This window comes from Natator depressus, chromosome 8 (assembly GCF_965152275.1).
Source record: "Natator depressus isolate rNatDep1 chromosome 8, rNatDep2.hap1, whole genome shotgun sequence".
NCBI classification, from domain to species: domain Eukaryota; kingdom Metazoa; phylum Chordata; order Testudines; family Cheloniidae; genus Natator; species Natator depressus.
This window is the reverse complement of record NC_134241.1, coordinates 77,454,763-77,476,573: the sequence shown is the minus strand read 5'-3', so window position 1 is coordinate 77,476,573 and position 21,811 is coordinate 77,454,763. Positions and strand designations below refer to the sequence as shown.

Sequence of the window (21,811 nt, the reverse complement as noted above, 5' to 3'; positions counted from 1 at the left end):
TGTCAGAAGACAGGATATTGGGCTAGATGGACCTTTGGTCTGACCCAGTAGGGCCATTCTTATGTTCTTATGTTAATTAACTATTGGAACAATTAACAAGGGTTGTGATGGATTCTCCATCACTGACAATTTTAAAATCAAGATTGAATGTTTTTCAAAAAGACAAGTTCTAGTTCAAAAGGAATTATTTTGGGAAAGTTCTATGGTCTGTGTTATCCAAGAGGTCAGACTAAATGATCAAAACAGTCCCTTTTCTGGCCTTGGAATCCATGACTTTATGACAGGCATACATCATCAGCTGAAGAAAATAATGCAGAATACTCAGTATCTTCTCATTCAGCACAGGCAGTGCTGCTTGACTGAAATTAGGAATATTTTGAGGGGTGTTTTTGACCTTTAAGCAGATGTTTGGTGGGAAAATGAAGCTCAGTTGTGAATGTTTGCAAGTGGTAAGAATCCCTTCATTTGAAAAGAAAATGTCTGCTGCAAATACAAGAGTAGGGTTCAGTCCAGCAAAGTGTATCTGCAACTTCATGCCAGGGTCCCTATTTAGATACAAGTTGGTCTGCTGTTGAAGGCTAAAAAGCAAAAAATTATGAGCCAAATCCTCAGCTGCTGTAGATGGAGCTTCACCAGCTTACATTAGCTGAAGACCTGGCCCAGCATATGAAACCAGTTTCTGAGTTAGCTGGGGAAAGGAGAGAAGAGTTAGGGCAGGTTGTGACTTTGCACTCTATATGATTTTATAAAAATATGCTAATGAGTGTGAATATAATGTAACTGGAATATGCTTCATGCAAAAGGTCTCTTGTAAGGTATTATTACAAAGCTTATAATCTACTGAGTGTGGTCATCCTATTTGTATAAATGTATCACTCTTGTATCTGAAACTAGAAATATGAAATATAACTCTGAGGTCCTATTGTAGTTATGCAAAGTGTGGGCCATTAATAGTGGTTTGGAATCTTAATGGCTCCCATTAACCAGGACAATTGACTGTAGATGGCTCTGTTTTACTTTAAGTCTTCCTGTATACCCGTTGGCTGGCAAGTGGGTAATGAAGTCTTACGTTGACATGTGATCATGTCATCTGAACTGGAATCCATCTTTAACCTGGTACTTTTCCACTGAGAAGGAGGGGTGGGAACCCAGAGGGACAAAGGATTCCCGCCTTATGCAAAAGATAAATAAGTGGGTGGAACAGAACAAAGTAGGGGGCAATCATGAGAAATCCCCTAGCTACCACCTGAGCTGGAACAAGGGCTGTACCAGGGGAAAGGACTGTGCCCAGACTAGGAAGGCGTCCAGTCTGTGATAGAAGCTTATTGAAACATCTGAGGGTGAGGTTTTATCTGTATTCAGTTTTCTTGGGCCACGTCTACACTACCCGCTGGATCGGCGGGTAGTGATCGATCTATCAGGGATTGATTTATCACATCTAGTGTAGACGCGATAAATCGATCCCTGATCGCTCTGCCGTCGACTCCGGAACTCCACCACGGCGAGAGGCGGAAGCGGAGTTGATGGGGGAGTGGCGACCATTGATCCCGCGCTGCAAGGACGTGAAGTGAGTGATTCTAAGTCAATCTAAGATACGTCAACTTCAGCTACGCTATTCTCTACGCTATTCAGCAGAGGATGTGGAAAAAGCTAATGTACTCAATGCTTTTTTTACCTCTGTCTTCACGAACAAGTTCAGCTTCCAGACTACTGCACTGGGCAGCACAGTAGGGGGAGGAGGTGACCAGCCCTCTGTGGAGAAAGAAGTGGTTCAGGACTATTTAGAAAAGCCGGACGAGCACAAATCCATGGGGCCGGATACACTGCATCCGAGGGTGCTAAAGGAGTTGGCGGATGTGACTTCAGAGCCATTGGCCATTATCTTTGAAAACTCAAAGATGGCAATTGGGGGAGGTCCCGGACGACTGGAAAAAGGCTAATGTAGTGCCCATCTTTAAAAAAGGGAAGAAGGAGGATCCGGGGAACGACAGCCCAGTCAGCCTCACCTCAGTCCCTGGAAAAATCATGGAGCAGGTCCTCAAGGAATCAATTCTGAAGCACTTAGAGGAGAGGAAAGTGATCAGAAACAGTCAGCATGGATTCACCAAGGGCAAGTCATGCCTGACTAACCTAATTGCCTTCTATGATGAGATAACTGGCTTTGTGGATGAGGGGAAAGCAGCGGATGTGTTATTCCTTGACTTTAGCAAAGCTTTTGACACGGTCTCCCACAGTATTCTTGCCAGCAAGTTAAAGAAGTATGGGCTGGATGAATGGACTATAAGGTGGATAGAAAGCTGGCTAGATCATCAGGCTCAGTGAGTAGTGATCAATGGCTCCATGTCTCATTGGCAGCTGGTATCAAGCAGAATGCCCCCAGGGTCGGTCCTGGGGCCGGTTTTGTTCAATATCTTCATTAATGATCTGGAGGATGGTGTGGACTGCACACTCAGCAAGTTTGTAGATGACACTGAACTGGGAGGAGTGGTAGCTACGCTGGAGGGTAGGGATAGGATACATTGAGCCCTTGACAAATTAGAGGATTGGGCCAAAAGAAATCTGATGAGGTTCAACAAGGACAAGTGCAGAGTCCTGCACTTAGGACGAAAGAATCCCATGCACTGCTACAGACTAGGGACCGAGTGGCTAGGCAGCAGTTCTGCAGAAAAGGACCTAGGGGTTACAGTGGATGAGAAGCTGGATATGAGTTAACAGTGTGCCCTTGTTGCCAAGAAGGCTAACGGCATTATAGGCTGTTTAACTAGGAGCATTACCAGCAGATCGAGGGACGTGAGCATTCCCCTCTATTTGACATTGGTGAGGCCTCATCTGGAGTACTGTGTCCAGTTTTGGGCCCCACACTACAAGAAGGATGTGGAAAAATTGGAAAGAGTCCAGCGGAGGGCAACAAAAATGATTAGGGGGATGGAGCACATGATTTATGAGGAGAGGCTGAGGGAACTGGGATTGTTTAGTCTGCGGAAGACAAGAATGAGGGGGGATTTGATAGCTGCTTTCAACTACCTGAAAGGGGGTTCCAAAGAGGAAGGATCTAGACTGTTCTCAGTGGTACAGGATGACAGAACAAGAAGCAATGGTCTCAAGTTGTAGTGGGGGAGGTTTAGGTTGGATATTAGGAAAAACTTTTTCACTAGGAGGGTGGTGAAGCACTGGAATGGGTTACCTAGGGAGGTGGTAGAATCTCCTTCCTTTTAAGGTCAGGCTTGACAAAGCCCTGGCTGGGATGATTTAGTTAGGGATTGGTCCTGCTTTGAGCAGGGGTTGGACTAGATGACCTCCTGAGATCCCTTCCAACCCTGATAGTCTATGATTGTGCTCACAAAGTTGTAGACGGTATTAGCTCCAGTAGCGAATATTAGAGAGCAAGTCCATAAAAGGTGGTATAATATGCTAATTTACTGTTACTGTGAATAACTAACAATGCCAAAGAGGTGAGACACCTTTGTTCATACTGCCTCTTACACATGAAACCCCCTCCTCATGTCTGCTAACACCCTCTCCTCATTTAAATCCCTACTGCAAATTCAATTCTTCTGCAATGCCTGCAACAAGGGAGCCATTAACACCACCTGAAATATTTTTTATAAAAGGAAAACAAAACAAAATGTATAGAACCACCAAGATGTGCATATATACAAACTGAAGATTCAAGTGACTGTATTGCTATAGCCTTCACCCTCCATCTCCCCATTGCCTCCCCGCTGTTTCTAACCACCACTCATTATATCACATCTAACATTTACACTGGCAGCTCCTTGAGATGCGGACAGTCTTTTATTAAGAGCTATACTTTCTGGGTGCTATCAAATGTTGAGAGCCATCCATTTTATAGTTCAAACTAGGAAAAGCACAGGATGCTACTGTGAGTTTGTAATGCTTTACATTTATTTAAACCTCTGAGAACTTAAAAAAATCCACTGTCAACCACGTAAATTATGAGGGAGGGCAGGGGTGAAATTATATGAAGTTCCATACAGATTACTTCTGTCTGTTAAAAAACTAATGGGCCTGATTCCCCTCTGCTTTTCCTCTTGTGGAGCCATTTATATCTGTGCAAAGTGAATGGACAGTAGGTATTAGAAACACTTCCATCAGCATGAGTGAAAAATTAAGATTTGGTAGCATTTTACATCAGTGAGCCATTAGAAAATCAGGTCCGTTTATTGTCTCCAAAGAATGTCTCTGTAGTCCTAGCCAATGTTGGGTCAAGAGAAATACAAATGAATTCTGTCATTATTTTGGAATTCTAAGAATCTACTGAGGGGTATCTGGATCTGGGAGAAATCACACCCACAACTTCTGGAATTAATGACAACTTGTTCATGTCCCTCAGGTTAATCTCACACTTGCCTTTAAACTAATACCACTGCATACACTTATACCTTCTGAAAAGAGAGTCTCACGAGATGAGTACATTAAAAAAGGAATTGAGTGTTAAATGTGAGTACAGGTAATAGAAACCAGTGTTTCTTGACGAATAAGCATTTGCATTGGTTTCAAAATGCAAGAGCACTTTTAGCTCCACACTGCCCAGAGAGAGGGGGCAGTGGGGGCAGGTCCTAAACTGAAGGAATGGAAATGAGAGTTAAATATCTAGGGAATAGTCTTAAATGAGCACTGTGGTATTTATTCTGTCCCTCAGCTAGGAATTGCCTTAAGAGCATTAAAATAAAAAAAGGACGGTTTCAGAGAATGAACATCAACACATTCTGAGTTAGCTAAGCACACAGCCCACATTCCTTCAGCAATGTTCCAAATTGCTTTAAAATATCTATTTCTGTAGTGTTTAGGTCAGTATTGGGGTCCTATTGTTCTAGGTCACTGCAAACACACAAGTAGACACCAAAAGAACTTATGATCTAATTTAAGACAAGACGCAACAAGCAAGTGTGACAAACAATAGGAGGGAAGAGGAGAGGGAAAACGAGAGTAAAAGGAATAAGGTTACATAGGTTAGTTACTGGAAAACATTGGCATTCCAAATCATTATAAGAATTTATATATATTATACTATACACACACACACACACACACACACATATATCTATTGTAGCAATGGACAACAGCCCTCTACATGGTCATTGTTAGCAGGCAATTTCTTGTATGCTCAATGCAATGCAGTGCATGTTAGTTAGACATTTTGGACGTTTATGACATTAAGAAAGCTAAAATAATAATAATAATATGATGCTGATGATGATGATGAAGAAAAAGGAGGAGGAGAAGAATAAGAGGAAAGTGACTTAATCACGTATATACCACTTCAACAGTGCCTGCTGCTACTATAGCAGTCCATATATGTTCAGTTGCTGGCCTGCATGATCTCAGCCTCTGCTTTTGCATATACTCACACGGCCTGTGAATTCCTGTCTCTCTGTGTAAGATTACCTAGAGGGATAGGATTCACAAGTAGTGCTGTGGCACAGGGATTAGAGTATCAGCTACTAGAGCAGGGGTGGGCAAACATTTTGGCCTGAGGGCCACATCTGGGTATGGAAATTATATGGCGAGCCATGAATGTTAATGAAATGGGAGCTTGGGGTGCGGGAGGGGGTGAGGGCTCCGGCTGAGGGTGTGGGGTCTGCGGAGGGGGAGCAGAAGTGAGGGGTTTGGGGTGCAGGAGGTGGCTGCAGGCAAAGCAGAGGGGTTCAGAATATGGGAGGGGGCTCTGGGCTTAGGCAGGGGGTTGAGGTGTGGTGGGGGTATGGGCTCTGAACTGGAGGTGCGGGTTCCAGGGGTGGGGCCAGAAATGAGAGGTTCAGGTTAGGTGCGGGAGAGGGCTCCGGGGTGAGGCTGGGAGTTGGGGTGCGGGGGCTCCAGGCTGGGACCGAGGGTTCGGAGGGCAGGAGGGAGAGGATCAGGGGTGCAGGCTTCGGGCAGTGCTTACCTCACGCAGCTCCCAGAAGCGGCAGCATGTCCCTGCCTCTGGCTCCTATGTGGATGTGCAGCCACGGCGGCTCTGCAAGCTGCCCTGTTGGCACACGCTGCCCCTGCAGCTCCCATTGGCCATGGTTCTGGCCAATGGGAGCTGCAGAGCTGGCAGTTGGGGCGGGGCAGCATGTGGAGCCCCCTGGCTGCCCCTACACTTAGGAGCCAGAGGTGGGACATGCCAGCTGCTTCCCAGGAGCTGTGCAGAGCCACGGCACACATGGAGCGGGACAAGCCTCCAATCCCACTCCCCGGCTGGAGTGCAGGAGCGGGGCAAGCCCCCAACCCCACTCCCTGGTGGGAGCTCGAGGGCCAGATGCGGCCCATGGGCCGTAGTTTACCCACCCCTGTAATAGAGTGACAAGAGGCCTTGTAGGCTCAATTCCTAACTGGGATACATTTTAAATATACAATTATTTTATGACCAGAGTCAACAAGGTCTGTGTCCACGGGCAGCATATTCATGCATGTGTCAGCTGTTATACTAATGGAAAGGCATCACAGCCAGCCACTGAGCAGTTGGGAATAGAGCTGGTCACGAATTTGCTGATAAAACATTTTTCCATTAAAAAATGCCGATTCATTGAAACTGAAACTTTTGGGGGGACAGTGGCAGTGACTTTCTGATTTCTAACCATTGAAAAAATGGTTTGAAATCTTCAGAACATCCTGTTTCAACATTTTTTAAATGAAAAGTACTGATTTTTTGTTTTGAAATTTAAGTTAATTTATAACAAGAAAAATGTTTTAAAAAGGTAAAAATCAAAACAAAGTGTTTCAAAATTATTGACATGAAACGTTTCAATTGGCCTGAACTGAATGTAGTTTTGGATTGTTGGTTCACAAAAAATTTAGAGATTTTGTCATTTCATCCCAATTCAGGATGTGAAAATGTTTTAAAATCTCAAAATTTCCCCCAGGACTGGAATACAGTCTCCTGCCCAACTCTAGTTGGGAATACTGTGGGAGCACCAGGCAGTGCTGCTGTCACAGTACTCTCATGGCAAGACACAGCCAAAAAATAAACATACAAACAATGTTTAGACTTACAATTTCACCCCTGGAGCCTTTTTCACCCCTGGATCCCTGAAAGAAACAGAGACTGTTAATCCAGTGCACTCTAATATTTTAGGACCTGAACCTGCAAAAACATATACACGTGAGTTACTTACTCACATCAGCAGTCCTTTTAATATTAATTGCTTCATGTGTACAAATGTTGCAGGTCTGGGGCCACAGTTTGTACTATAGATACATAGATTATAGATTAGACAAGGAGTTACATGAACATGATCTCTGATCTATATATTTTGTTTTTTATCTTTTCAGTTTGTAATTCCATTTTTTGCTCTTTTTGAAAATGGTTAATATTATTTTTCTTTTAGTCAGTTTTGCCCTGTTTAGCTGTTTGTTTAGCTAAATCTTGCAGCATGTTTAAACCACCATCATTGGGGTTCCGTGCTTAAGCCATCATAATGCTGTGAATTAAACTATATACTATCTTCAAGTGAGAAAATCCATTTAATTCCATGCGACGTTCTATGGGTATTTCCACATCTACTTTTACTGCTGTCATCAAAGATATACATGATGATTATTAATTCCCAACTACAGGCAGATTAGCTATCTCTTCTTTGCCTATATTATGTTCTTGGCCAGTTTTGCATTCATACTGTGTCTCCAAAAATGTTAATCTAGCAATTAATCTGATGTGCATAGAATTTTGGATCTTGATGGTTGGATACACACCGATGTGTGAAAATGAGTCACAGCTCAACCTTTTTATTTATTACAATGACAGACTGTCTGGCTTTTATGAAGCACATTAACAATCTTCATACAATTGTGGAGAAAAATTCTAGAGAAAGAGTTGTCATCTTTACTTTTGCTGGGGAAAAAAAGGAATGCAAATATTGTACTTTGCTGGTATGGCCTTTTTCTCAACAAGGGCCAAGAATGTTCTAATCCTATTTCCCTTCTCTTTCTTCACTCCAGTTACATACATGTTACAAATACTAAATATTAACTACTGTATATAAACATTATTTTGCTGATCTTTATTCCAACTTCATAGAGATATCAGGTGAGATCCTCACTTCTGCTCCTGCCCCTCTGTGCCATGAGAGGGTGTAAAGGGACCCTAAAAGCCTCATATCTGGCCAGGAGAGGATTCTCCAGCACAGGAACTGATGAGAGAGCCATAAGGCTGCCTCCTTAAGGTCCCCTTTGCTAGCCCTGGCATAAAGTGTGTGCTGGAGATGGCGCTAGGGGCAGGAAGAATTGAATGTGGGTAGGGCCACAGCAGCACAGAGATTCTAGGCAGCACTTTGGGCCAGAGGACAACCCAAGCAGGCTGCCTTAATTTACACAGGCCCACAGGCTGTCTGTATTATGATAGGTCCTCTCCAGGATTGGGAGAATACGAAGACGAATTGAAGCCACTACGGCACCTCCTCCCTGTGGGTTACAAAATCTGTGCTGAACCAATGAGAGGAGCAGCATGGAATCTCACCCTATGTGTACTGCATTGTCAAAGAAGAGAACTGGTTCACTCCAATGACTCTTGCCATCTTTTAGTTTGCTCTACTTAGATTAGAGTCACATACAGTAGTGTGTGGATATGGTGTAATATGAAAATAGTCTTGCTAGCTGCTGCTTAAGTTGTAAAAATCTTCTATTAAGACATAATTAAACACATGGATGAAAGAACATCCTAACGAATAATGTGAAATGTAAAGGGAAACCTAAGGACTTAAACTTACAGGTTTGCCTGTTGGGCCTATTATGCCTTCTTGACCAATGGGGCCAGTGTATCCCTGTAAACAAACAAAGGATTTACAGGATTTCAACATGAATAAAATCCCAGGAAAAACACATACTCTCTTTAAGATTGCTCAGTCTTCAAATAACTGTATTTATATTTAAATAACACCATACTATGCCTCCATGCATAATTATAGGCCTAAAACTTTCAACAGCTCAGTAATGAAACAACACAGGATTCCATATGTATTCAAAGTGCCATGTCAATGCTGGCTTTCTGAAGACTATCAACAGGCAATGAACCAGATAATTACTTTAATAATCAGTAAGTATTTGTATGTGTTTGGAGAGCCTTTATATCGCTATGAAAGTCAGAGCACTAAAACCATGGTAAATGAAGTCTTTTATTTACCCAAAAGCCAAATATTCCTTGTTTTGAGCTACCGTCAGCCACATCCTAAGGTATATGGCTACCCACAAATAATCATATAAGACAACTAGTGAACACTGCTAACAGAGGTATTTTCCTGTTTCATTCTGGTAAATGATAAAGCTCCTTTTGGGCAAATAGCTCAGAACCACTGTCTGTCCTGTATACTGATAATCAGGAAGAGAAAACAGCTATAAAAATAAGTCTCTCAAGCTGGTTATCTCAGACACCAGCTAATCAAACTCTCCCAGAAGTGACATCAGGGCACATATCACAAGAGCTAAGACCCTGTCATTGGCAGTGACGAATAGAGCATTTTACAATGTGATGTGCAGAGCTGCAACCTGGCCATCACCCCAGATTGCGCGATGGATGAATATTCCCTCCCTCAAATACCGCTGTTGATAAATCCCAGCAGCGCCTCCAGATTTTTGGATGAGTAACAGGAGAAAAAATTACAATGTGAAAAGCTGTCACAGGTTGGACACAAGCAGCTAATTCAGTTTAGTTACCCTTCAGTTAAAAGGAATAATTCCTAAATGTGACGTCTGAATTAACTATTCCCGGGGCCAAATTTGCCCTTCAGAGGCAGAGTTTGGCCCTTTCTAGCAGCTGAGAGGTGGGCATTTGACTAAACGTTCTGGTTTGCTATGAAGAAAAAGGGAGTTATTTGGCTCATTCAATCTGATTAGAGAGCTCTACGTGAAAAGGCTATAGAAAATGAAGATGCACCAACTAAACAGTATTGTGAAAACTATTTTGTAGAATTACATATAATACTTACGATTTGGCCTACAGGACCTTTAGGACCCAGAATTCCAACTAAACCAATGTCCCCATCAGGACCCTAAAAATAAAAATAAAAAGCTTAAACCACCTGAACATCTGACAGATTAAAATCTAGCCACTATCAGCCAAAACTACTGTACGTAAGCAATTATTTTTCTCAGAAAAAACAGTATGGAAAGTGGAAGCATGATACTTGCTAAGATCAATCAAAGTGAAAACATTAAACAAACTGACTCCAGGCTTGTCTACACTTACAGTACTGCAGTGGCGGCAGCTTCACTGCTGTAGCACTTAGTGAAGATGCTACCTATGCCAATGGGAGAGCCAGAGGTCAGAATATTACTGTTCTGGGTTAAGCTAAAACTCATGGAAGCTGGGGGATGTAACTGCTGCCCTTTATTTAAGATAGCTGTAAGAAACAGTTAAGTTCCTATATGAAATAGTAGAGGCCTCCACCCCAAACACAGGTATCTGACACTATGTAGGAGAGGGGCTTAGGTGGGTATTGTAACAGAGGTGTGTGCATGAGAGAAAGAGAAGCAGGAGAAACACCATCGAAATAGACAAAGAGGGTATGTCTACACTGCAATTAAAAGCCTGCAGCTGGCCTGTGCCAGCTAAATCAGGCTCGTGGGGCTCAGGCTAAGGGGATGTTTAGCTGTGGTGTAGATGTGAGGCTCAGGCTACAGCCTGGGCTCTAGGGTCCCAGAGCTTATTCTGTAGCCTGAACATCTATACTGGAATTAAACAGCCTCTTAGTCTGAAACTCTTAGCCTGAGTCAGCTGGCACAGGCCAGTCACAGGTGTCTAATTGCAGTGTAAACATACCAAGAGAAAGTGCAGAAAGCCAGACACAGCCTGGACAAGCACCGAGAGCATGGCCCTAAGAAAAGCCAGAGAGAGAGAGAGCTTTTGGGCTGAGTGCTGGCTGACAGGGGCTTGGATCTGTGAGCAAGGAAACACTCTCACAGTTCTGGATACATTTAAAACCAATTAAAATTGCCCCATCTTTCTTTGCAAATGGCTTAAACTCTAATAAAAAAAAAAGATGCACACGTACTTTTGGACCTGGGAATCCTTGAAACCCCATCAAACCTTGATCTCCAAGTTCTCCCTGTAATATTAGCAGGCATGTTGGTTATTATTCCATGTTGCTGACTGAATTGTTAGAATATTGTTTTGCGTCATCCATGGTAGATACGTACAGTCTTCCCTTTCAATCCAGGATCTCCTGGTGGGCCTTGATCACCTTGTACCCCAGGAAGGCCTCTTTTACCTGGTTTTCCTGGATGACCCTGAAGCCCTTGCTCACCCTGTGGAGAGTCAGATAATGCATCTTACCTTATAATTGCAACAGAACAGCTAAAAGATTAACTCCTCAATGAACGTGTGTCAGAAAAGAATTATGTAGCTAAACAGCTTTTATATAGCAACAAGCTTTTTCACTATCTCTTTCAAACAATTGTACAGTATTTCACTACTTTTCTTTCAGGAATATTTTCCAGTAATTATTCCTTTCACTAAAAGACAAACATTGCTTGATTGTTGTTTGACTTGGGGACACAAAACATCACCCTGACAACTTTGCCGGTGAGTTGTAACCCTCTCCTCTCCCATTGTCTGTTCCTTGAATGTCAGCTCTTCAGGGCAGGAACAGGCTATGTCTACACTATGCACCTTTTAGCGACACAGCTGTACCACTACAGCTGTGCTGCTAAAAGGCACGCAGTGTAGCTGCTGTTTGTCGGCAGGAAAGAGTTCTCCTGTTAACAAAACAACTTCCACTCCCAATGAGTGGTGGTAGCTTTGTTGGCACTTGCTTCAGTTTACCTCTAGTTAGTTTCACATTAGTTGATGGATCAAAACATGTTACTGTGGTATCTGGAATTGCCTGGAAAATGGAGCTCTCTCAAAGTGTTTACTCCTTTTGGGATGTTGGGCTCAAGAAGAAAGCATCTGGTCCTGTGAGATATTGAGCACCCTGGACTTCCATTGAAGCTCAGAGATGCCTGCCACCTTCCCAGATTGGGCCTTACGCTTGAAAGTATTGCAATCAAATGTTAATGGATTGCTTCACAGGACAAATCATGCAGGACATACTCCAGCAAAACTCCTATGTCAGTCAGGGGAAGTTTGCCTCAGTAAGACTAAAGGATTTGACTCTAAAACTTGTATTAGTAAGGGGCCAGATAGATGAATTTTGAAAGGTTCTTGGTGTTGGAAGTAAAATGCTGGTGGATGGGAACTGGTGCTCCAAAGCCAGATTAATTTGCTCTGTTTTTATAAAAGTGAGAAAGAAAAGAAAAATTATACCAGCCCCATCTGCAGTCTTACATTTCAAATGTGCGTTTGATATTAACATTAGTGTTATTAAAAGGCGTTTTGTTGTCCCATAATCTGTCAGGTAGGAGATTAAGATGAAGATTAAGGAATGTCAACAATACTGGATCTGACAAGCATAACAAAATATCATGCACAGTACCTTTAGTCCTGGTTCTCCACTGATACCTGGCATGCCTGGCAATCCCTTTGCTCCCCGAGTTCCAGGATACCCTGCCAGCCCTGCTATTCCTGGGCTTCCTTTATTACCCTTAACAAGTCAAGAACAACAGATTACAATCAGAACAGCCATTGGCAGCATTTCCATTGCACACTAAAGCAGGCACACATTTTAATGTTCAGTCAATGCTGTTTATATATTTGTGTATATATTTATATCACATCTCTGTATATGCGCGTACAGCTAGACAATAGTATACAGCTGTAAAACATATTGAGATTACTCAATAAATAAACTTGTTCTTAGTAACTAAAACAACATTTTGTGCTGGGATACCATTTCAGACTTGGAGGAGGGGCAACTTTAACTGTGATTCCAGGGGCTACTTAGGCACCTGAAAACTCTAGGTCTTTTTGCAGATAATAATTCAGAAATTTGCAGACAGGAGCACTGTATCTAATTCCTATATAAAGAACAAAAATTAAATAAATATTAGACCCACTTAGCTCTAATACTAACATGTTCTGACATCTTATATCAAGTCACTTAAGGGACACTGGTTAGGTTTAAAATTTTAAGGTATATTCTTACTTTGTTACTAACTCTTGAATACTACAATTGAAACAATTGTAGAAAAATCTAATTACTTTCTATCATTTTTTTGCAGTTTATCAGGCTTGAAATAGATCATTTAACTTTTGGAAACATCCTACGAGGGCAAGACCCCATGAGTTTATACTGCACCTGCCTTGGGCTCTAGGGGTGTTAACCCACTACAAATAATAGACTAAAAACAGACTTTAAACGGGAGTGAAACTGACACTTTCAAGGCACTGTCACAGTATTGCCAACATCAAGTGTTCAAAAATCATGAATCAGGCTCACCCAAAATCAAGAGATTGGCTTTAAAATAATGAGATTATGTAAAAATAATAGAGTTGGTGTTCTTTTTATTTGCCTTCTGCTTTTTGAGCCTTTAAGGTGCGCTGGGGTCATGCTTTAAAGCTTTCTCCACAGCCACAAGGGCTAGAAACTTCATTTTTTTGTATTAATGAAAGCTGAAATCATCACACATCCACTTGACTCCAAGAGCTGGGGCTTTAAGGAAAACAATAATTATCATGAGACTCAAGACAAAATCATGAGAGTTGGCAACACTGCAAAGGATAGTTACTTTCTAGAAGGCTCTTAAACACAACGCTACAGTGACTGAGTTGCAATTTTCACAGGAAAGTATTTAAAACTAAACACCAAGAAAATTCCACATTTTAAAGATGAGGAAAAAAATGAGACTTCCAAGGTATACCAGGGCCACTGTAGGCAGGAAAGGAAAATAAACAGGCACAGGACCTCTGGGCAGCTCTTCCTCTTGAAAGAAAGTTGGAGGGTCAAATCTTCTAGTCCTTAATCAAGTAACATTTTTATTGCCATAAGTGCTTCCACTCACAGATATTAACATGAGCTCAATAACTATATACTTCATACTTAAATATCTGAGCCATCTTATCCAGGGCTACACATCTTATACACATTGGCTCAGGGATTACATTTTCTGGCATATTTTGAACAGTGCTGAGCACACAGATGGTGCCCAGTGAATAATACAAATCATGACAATAATCGTTGACTTTATGGACTCTGTGGATGGAATTTCTGTTCTTTGTTCTGGAATTGGCCAGGATACAGCTCAATATATCTGCCTAAGAATTTGAGGCGTAAACACTTTGATACTCAAAGGACACTTTCTCATTCCTTCCTTTTCTCGAACGCAGAACAAAAAATGACAAAACAAAATGGTTTTCAGTTAAAATCTAAAATTGCACAGCAGCCATTGCCGTACAGCCCAGCCTGGGGCAGAACCTACCACCTACTGTGGATCAAGTAATCTCCTCTCATTCTCTCTGCATCCTTCCTGACCTCTGTGATGCTTTACATGTTGTCAGCCATGCTTCCTAATCACTTGTGACTGTTTTCTGGAGTCTCAGAGAACTGGCCTTCTTGGTTTTGTTCCCATCTATCAGAGTCCTCTTTTTTTTGCAGCACGCAGCAGAGAGATAGGCTGGTCCAATGGATAGGAAGCTAGCCCTGAGTAGAGTGACATATTTTCCCAAAGAGAAAATAGGACACCCCACGGGGCCAGCCAAAGGCCTCCCACCTCTAGACATGGCTGGCCCAAGCCTCCCTGCCTCCCTGGGCCAGCCCAAGGTACTCTTCCTTCCCCCTCATGCAGGGCCAGCCCAAGTGCCCCCTGCCGCCCACACGGGGCCAGCCTAGCTTGAGCCGCTCTCCTGAGCCCTCCCTCCTGCATGGGGCTGGCATTGCCGCTCACCCCCCTGCACGTTCCTCCGTGCACCGCTAGGAATTGCACCCCACTTTTTTGGCAAAATTGTGCATTTGTCCAATTTGATCTTGCCAACTGGTGATCAGTTGCAAAGGTTTTTAGGCACCCAAAGATGCAGCTAGGCATTTGAAAATCCCACTAGGTCCTTAAATACCTTTGAAAATCTGGCCATTAGTCTCTCTGTGCCTCAGTTCCCCCTCTGTACAATGGGGATAACAGCACTGCTCTACCTCACAGAGAGGCTGTGAGGAGAAATAGGTTAGACATTGTGAGGCGCTCAGATACTATGGTGATGGGGCCACATAAGTACCACAGGTAGAGTGGGAACTTCTCTATACCACTGCTAGCCCTTCCCTGGATTTTGGTCCCTTCTTTTGACCTATGCCCCTCAAATCTCCCTCTTTTCAGAATGTAAACTTGGCTTAGAGGGCTTGGCCGTAATTTTTCTGAGTCCCCTACGTTCTCTCTTTAACACTCCTCACCGGCACCAGGGATTCCTGTTTTACAGGTTCATCTAATCACTTCCAGATCCTTAATTTAGTTGCCAGCCCTTTCTTATCGTAATCACCCTGCCTCTGTCTGTAAACAAAATACTAACTCCCTGCCCCAGGGGCACAAGCTGGGAGCAGCACCTCTCCTCTGCAGAACTCACACTGCACACTAATGTTGTGCTGTAGTTAAGAGCTCCGTCTGGGAGCATACCACCCATACAAAACTCAGGGTGGGGGCAGGAGTCCCCTCCTCCCCCCACGAATGGTGCCCCTGATTTTGTGATTAGACCTCCCCTCTCTCAATGTTTACTCTGAGAATCATCTCCGCAGGCCTGGATAAAGGCACTGAGAACTGTGAAGTGAATCAACATGAAATCAGTGGGGCTCCCTGCTGGCTGCTGGCACTGAAGTCCCCATGTGCGTGGTCAGTTGCAGGACTGCAGATTGAGTCTGGACATTGATGACCAGCAGAATGATCTTCCATATAACTGCATATTTCAAAACCGCTTTACTGACATCCCAGTGGCTGCTTTCACTTCTCCTATTCAAGGGTAGTGTGGATCATACAAATTTGTTTATATTAGTGATGGAATCATCTATCTGAAACTAACCCCACACCAATAAAATGGGATCTGGATCTGACCCATAGCTGTTTTTGCTTGATTACAGTTTAAAATGTGCAGGGTCAGGGCCCTGATCAGTGTTAGTAATAGCAAATGACTGCTTGGGCTCATCCTTGGATGACACATGTATGATCTTTCCATAGATATGTTGTTTTCTTTTTAATTAGGTCTGAGAATTCAAGAGATCACAAGCGTATAATAAGGAACTCCTCTTGATGAAAACAAGATGTCAGACTCATTGATTGCAGATGTACTGAAATGACTGTTCAGCCTTGAAACATTTGTGTGTGTAGGAGGCTCTCCACATAATAAAAAGACAGCGCCTTTTTCTCATAGTGTCTTTCAGAGCCATTCAAATTCAACATGCTTATTTATAAATGCCAAACGTACTAATACCATTAGCATTATGTACAAAAAGGATGAATATAAAAATAAATTTACCACATCAAGAACATTTGCTACTAAAATATATTGGTACCCCAGACTGTACAGAAGAGTAACAATTTTTAATGAAAAACATGCTGTTGAGTGTATGGAGTTAAACCAAAAGAACATGCCTATGTCATGTTTAAAAAAATGAATGGAAAGATGCCCTCCTCATCCGTAATTAGTGTTCATTATGATGTCATTTAGAAGCAAACGCAGAATATCTTTTTCATATGTAGTTCCATTCATCATTTCTATTAATAGAGCAGGTTTCCAAGAGTGGCTCCCACAGCCTTTCAATATGTTACTCTGGTTCCCAGCCTGATGAACTGCTGTGCTTTCATAACAAATCTTCTGCTCTCTCTATTTTATGTGGCTAACTTGTGTTTAAAATATCTCTTAAGTAGAGACATGTCAATGTTATTGTTAACATGCATTATTCAGAAGTACTGGAAGAATGTTGAATTATTACTGAAAAGGCTAAAAAGAATAAGAAAAAGCTATCCATTATGGTGTTCCCTCTAAATTCAACTGCAAAGAATTACAGTCACTTGAAATAAACCCTGTAACTCCACAGTTAATATGATATGAAGACTTTAACAGCTAGTGTAATATGCATCTGCCCCCTCATCAACAAGTTATTTAATTTGTTTTTTTTTCACCAAAATGCAAATACACCAGTATTTATAGCAGTTCTTCATTAACTATTAACTTGACTAAATAGTTACACCAACTTTAATCTAATTTATCTTCATAATAAATTATGGGTCAATCCAGCCAATACTTACTACCAGGCACAGTGCTTACTACTGTAAGTAGCCTAATTGATTTCAATGGGGCCTAATTTTCCATGGTGGAGAATTAGCAACAGGGTTTTCATCCTTCCTTTTGGAGAAGTGGTGACAGATAAAAGATGTTGAGCGGGGCGGAATGCTGCTTGCCATCTTCTCTATAGGAAAGTAGGATTGGCATTGCCAGTATCTCTCTCTCTCTCCCCCCTCCCCCTCTTCTGGAGTTCCCCAGCAACTCTGGGCTACCTAGGATGCCTTAATCTCTAGTGCAGTTATTAAGGAACTCCCAATACTTTTCGAGCTGCTGTGGGAAAGAATATGGGATGACTATGCCACAACAACAGTGCTGTAACAATGCTGTAAAAAGAACTTTTCCTTAACCCTGCAGCCTCTCTCTGTTTATATGTAAAGCGTGTAGGGCAGAGGTAGGTTGCCTTTAGTTTCTTTGATTTGGGAGCTGGAAACCCCTGCCTTGAGGTAGTCAAAGATACTGGGTTGTAGGAGACTATTCACCCAGCAACTCCGATGACAAGAAAAACGTCCCAGGTTCTCAGTGTGAGCGGGCAGGTCATCAGTTCCCCCACTTGAAGTTAACATAGATAAGGTGGGGTGACCCCGGAACTGGGCAGTGAGGAATCACAGCATCAGCCCAGGTCTGTAACTCATTCATGACCTTGGGCTATGTTCAAGGTAACAGAATTGCGAACCCACCCAAATTTGGGGGGGGGAGGGGGAGGAGAGGAGTGTCTGTGCTTTTATGTGAATCTTTTGCTCAGCTCTTAGTTACTAGTTATGAAATATACAGAATATTACTTCCTCTGACATCACCTTTTCTGTAAATTAACCTTACATCCTAGATAGATTTCCAGAAGCAAAAATTAAAGAAAATACATAATTAATTTCTAATTACATAACTAATAAGATGCCAAAGGAATCTAGAACATGTACTTCTGTTTGGATGCTTTAGCATTTGGAAGTTTCTTGAGGAGAAGGCTATAGAGAAGGGTAATGTATATGTTACTCACAGGAAAGCCAGGCTTCCCAGGTAACCCAGGCTTTCCAGGATTCCCAGGAATGCTCTCTGGTCCAGGATATCCAGAAGCACCTTTCTGCCCTGGTGGGCCTGGTTTTCCCTTGAAACAAATTCAAATAGAATATGAATCTACTTAATCTATTCATATTCATGAGCAGTGTCTAAAGTCATAGAAAAAAGATTTCAAAACAATATTTCCTAGGCCGTACTATAATAGTCTCAGTGACCTAGATCAACATTTTCAAAAGTGGCCTCTGAGTTTGGATGGACAACCTGAGATTCCTTGGTTCTTATTTTCAGAGGTGCTGAGGACCTGCAGATCCCAGTGACTTCAGCTGGAGTTGTGACTGTTTGCACATCAGGTCCAAGGTATCTCAGGTGGGACATCCAACAATCAAGGCTTCAGAAGTCAGAAGTCATTTCTGAAAGTATTTAGAGCTATTATATAATTGAGAAATTACATAATTCAAAAACACATGAGAACCTCTCATTAAACAGCACTTACCTTGCTAGCCCTTAGTTAAGCTTTCACTGAATGCTATCATGCCATCTTCATCAAAGCTCCAGTGAATTTCTTTCAACAACATGATTTACCTTTAAACTGCAATATGCTAGCGGAAGAGGCTTAGAACTCATGTAACTATCTCCAAGTGAATGCATGCCCCAGAAATACAAAATATCCTCTCCAACTAGATCACTATGCCTCATCCAAAAATGTGTTTTAAACAGTGATATAAATATGTAAAACATTTGTCATCTAAATCTTGGCTTCAATTTTTAGTAGTACAAGAAACTTGCACCTTGTAATGAGCCTGAGATATGCTTTGAAATTCCCCAGAAGCCTCCTCTCATCACTCCTCTCTTCCCTGCTTCTCCTTCCTTTTTCCTGCCATACCCCATGTTCTCTTTGTTCTGCCCTACTGATACTACATACATATCTGTTCAGTACTCCAGAGGGCATAACTAAACTCCTAGGATTGCTTCATAACTTCATTTTATCCAAATGAAATTATTTATCCCATAAATTATTTATCCAATAAAATGCTGTCCATCCACTCTGCACAGAATGTGCAGTTTGTTGACAAGCATCTATTAGGTAGTTGTACTTCTCATTTACCAGAAATGATAGTATGTAAAGCTAGTAAGTTGTTTACACCATGTGCTGGTGTGGTGTTATTTATTAGTGGACCCAGAAATAGCCTTATTGTAATGTATACTGGGTAATGTTTACGGAACATCCACTTGTTCCCTCTTCTACTCACTCCTTGTGGAGAGGGGGAAGGATTAGTTCCTTTAAAAAGGAGTAACTGCTTTTCAATGAAAGTGTATTTAATATTTGGTGTCTGATGGAGTGACAAAGGTGCGGAAAGGTCAGAAGCTCAGTCAGCCATATTTGTCATGGGCACACGGATGGAGAGTGCTGAAGGCAGTAGACATTCGAAGGAGAATTTATGGGAGCCAATCAGTGAGTGTGCGTGGGTGGGTGGGTGGAACAAATGCAGCTAACTTCAGGGTGGTCCCTGTTAATGTGATAAGAACTGTATACTCTGTGTAAACTCTACAGACAAAGAATGTAGTTATAACTTTGCAAATGGGAAGCAGCCTCAGGATATAATTCACTAATTGTACCTCATTCCAACGTGCTGATTAACTGAGAGAGTTCATTTTCAGTTCATTTAATACCATTTTGTGTTTCATCAAAGATTATTGGCCTGATTCTCATATACCTTAAGGACAATTACATTTAGACCCACTTTGAGTCCCATTTAGACTGGCAAAGCAGTATAAAGTGGTCTTAGGGTAAATGAAAATCAGGCCTTAAACTACGACAAGCAACGAATACTTTTGATTTTTATATGCACTGTCATTTGCGTTTATCTGTTATATAAACAGAACATAGATGGCAGAATCTTGTTACTTACAGGAATTCCAGGTTTCCCAGCTTGACCAGTCATTCCTCTTTTTCCAGTGGGACCCTAGATATTTCAAACATTTGTGAATTGGTCAAATCAAAGACATAAAAGAAGACTCTAATGAAAATCTTTTCATCACCTGGCTTTGGATCAGGCCCTAAAAGCATGACATTTTCAACAATCAAAACAAAGACTTCATAGTGTGGTTGCACACAATTTCCCCCCTCTTCTTTAATATACTGTACAATTTCAGGTCATTTCAACAGTACCAGAGCTAATCAGGATATTCCAGATATTTAGGTAACTCTGCGCCATCAGACAATATCACTGTAATAAAGTACATTTTTCAATAGCACTTTCATCTCTTTTTGAAAAGTAAAGTATACAAAATAAGAATATGTATATGCTGACGCCTGTATTGGAAAACAGGATTCTTGCCATAGTGAATATTCCCTTTTATCTGAACTCTAAACACAATACGAATGACGAAATAAACAGTTAATTAAAAAAACCCCACTTTTTGGATTGCACAACCAATGTGGAGACATCTGTGGATTTAGCTAACTTACTGATATGGAGAGGGTAACATTTTCAAAAGCATCTAAGTACCATTGACTTTCAATGAGTCTGAAGCACTTTTGAGAAGATCCCAAAGCACACAGAAAACTTTAAAAAGCCATTATAATCACAGTATATACAGGGATCATTCATCCACCTTAGAAATACAGCCACCTCTAAGTAGACTGCAGCAGCACACAGCAACACTACAGCATAGATTGAGTAGAAAAGACCTTTTAAAGTTTTCTGGTCTAAATTATTTTTAACACAATTTCTAGAAATAAAGGCTAGTGAATAACCATACTATGTTAAAACTATATTCAACCTAATAAAGTTTAAACAAACTAAAGATAAAGGTAAATACAAAACCCACCATCCAACTAATATAAATACCAGAAAGTTAACAAAATACTGTTCCATTGTTTAATTTAATAACTTTTCTTAATAAAACTATCGCACAAAAACTCCACCAATTAAAACGGCAATCTATACATTTAAAGCACCCTGTTTCGCTTTCATTAACATTTCAGAGTTCATATAAAATAAAAAGTTAATTTATGTTCTGTGTGACTAGCCTTGTAAAACTTATTTACAGCAGCACTATTCACACCACAGGCGCTAAGGTTGTGTCAATGTTTCTATTATTAACCTGCTTTTTTATAAGACTTTAGGCTGTAAAGACTTTATAAGACGTTAAGCTGTAAAGTTTTGTTCCAGGCTGAATATTGGCTCCAAATTGGCATATGGAGATTTCTTGCTGGGGAGTATTTTCTGACTAATATAATGGAAGTTTTCCCCAGGGAGAGGGTTGAGGGATGACTGTTTTTGTCCTACAGTGTGCATATGTTCTCAAAGTCAATATATCGGAATGCATAGGAGAGGTTTCATGTTGGTACTGGTATATGAGGATTTAGTGTGTTCATTTTGCATTAATGCCCATTTCCAATCTGATCCAGATGATCATCTATATACCGAAAATGGTTTATTTGCAGCAGGATTGTAGGGTGACAGTGGGAGTTTTGGGACAAATCACTAATATCCATCCCATTTAAATTGCAATGGGAATACAGATTACAAATCATCTTTATTCTAATCTTTCTAAAAATATTAGAAGCCAATAAAAGTCACCCAATGGCAAAGTGTGAAATACTTTAAGCAATTTACAGTACACCATGAGGACAAAGTATTACTGGTGAAGGAAAAT

General features: G+C 41.4%; 1 protein-coding gene across 1 annotated transcript in view; it reads right to left on the bottom strand.

Moving 5' to 3' along the window:
• The window catches only part of COL24A1 (collagen type XXIV alpha 1 chain), a 242,407-nt gene that overhangs the window by 19,184 nt on the left and 201,412 nt on the right, over positions 1-21,811 (bottom strand). The window contains exons 46-53 of the mRNA XM_074961390.1: positions 20,059-20,112; positions 18,129-18,236; positions 12,414-12,521; positions 11,137-11,244; positions 10,992-11,045; positions 9,927-9,989; positions 8,712-8,765; positions 7,000-7,035 (exon numbers count right to left, since the gene is read on the bottom strand). Coding sequence (XP_074817491.1) covers positions 7,000-7,035; positions 8,712-8,765; positions 9,927-9,989; positions 10,992-11,045; positions 11,137-11,244; positions 12,414-12,521; positions 18,129-18,236; positions 20,059-20,112 — 585 coding nt within the window. The remainder of the gene's footprint in view (positions 1-6,999; positions 7,036-8,711; positions 8,766-9,926; positions 9,990-10,991; positions 11,046-11,136; positions 11,245-12,413; positions 12,522-18,128; positions 18,237-20,058; positions 20,113-21,811) is intronic.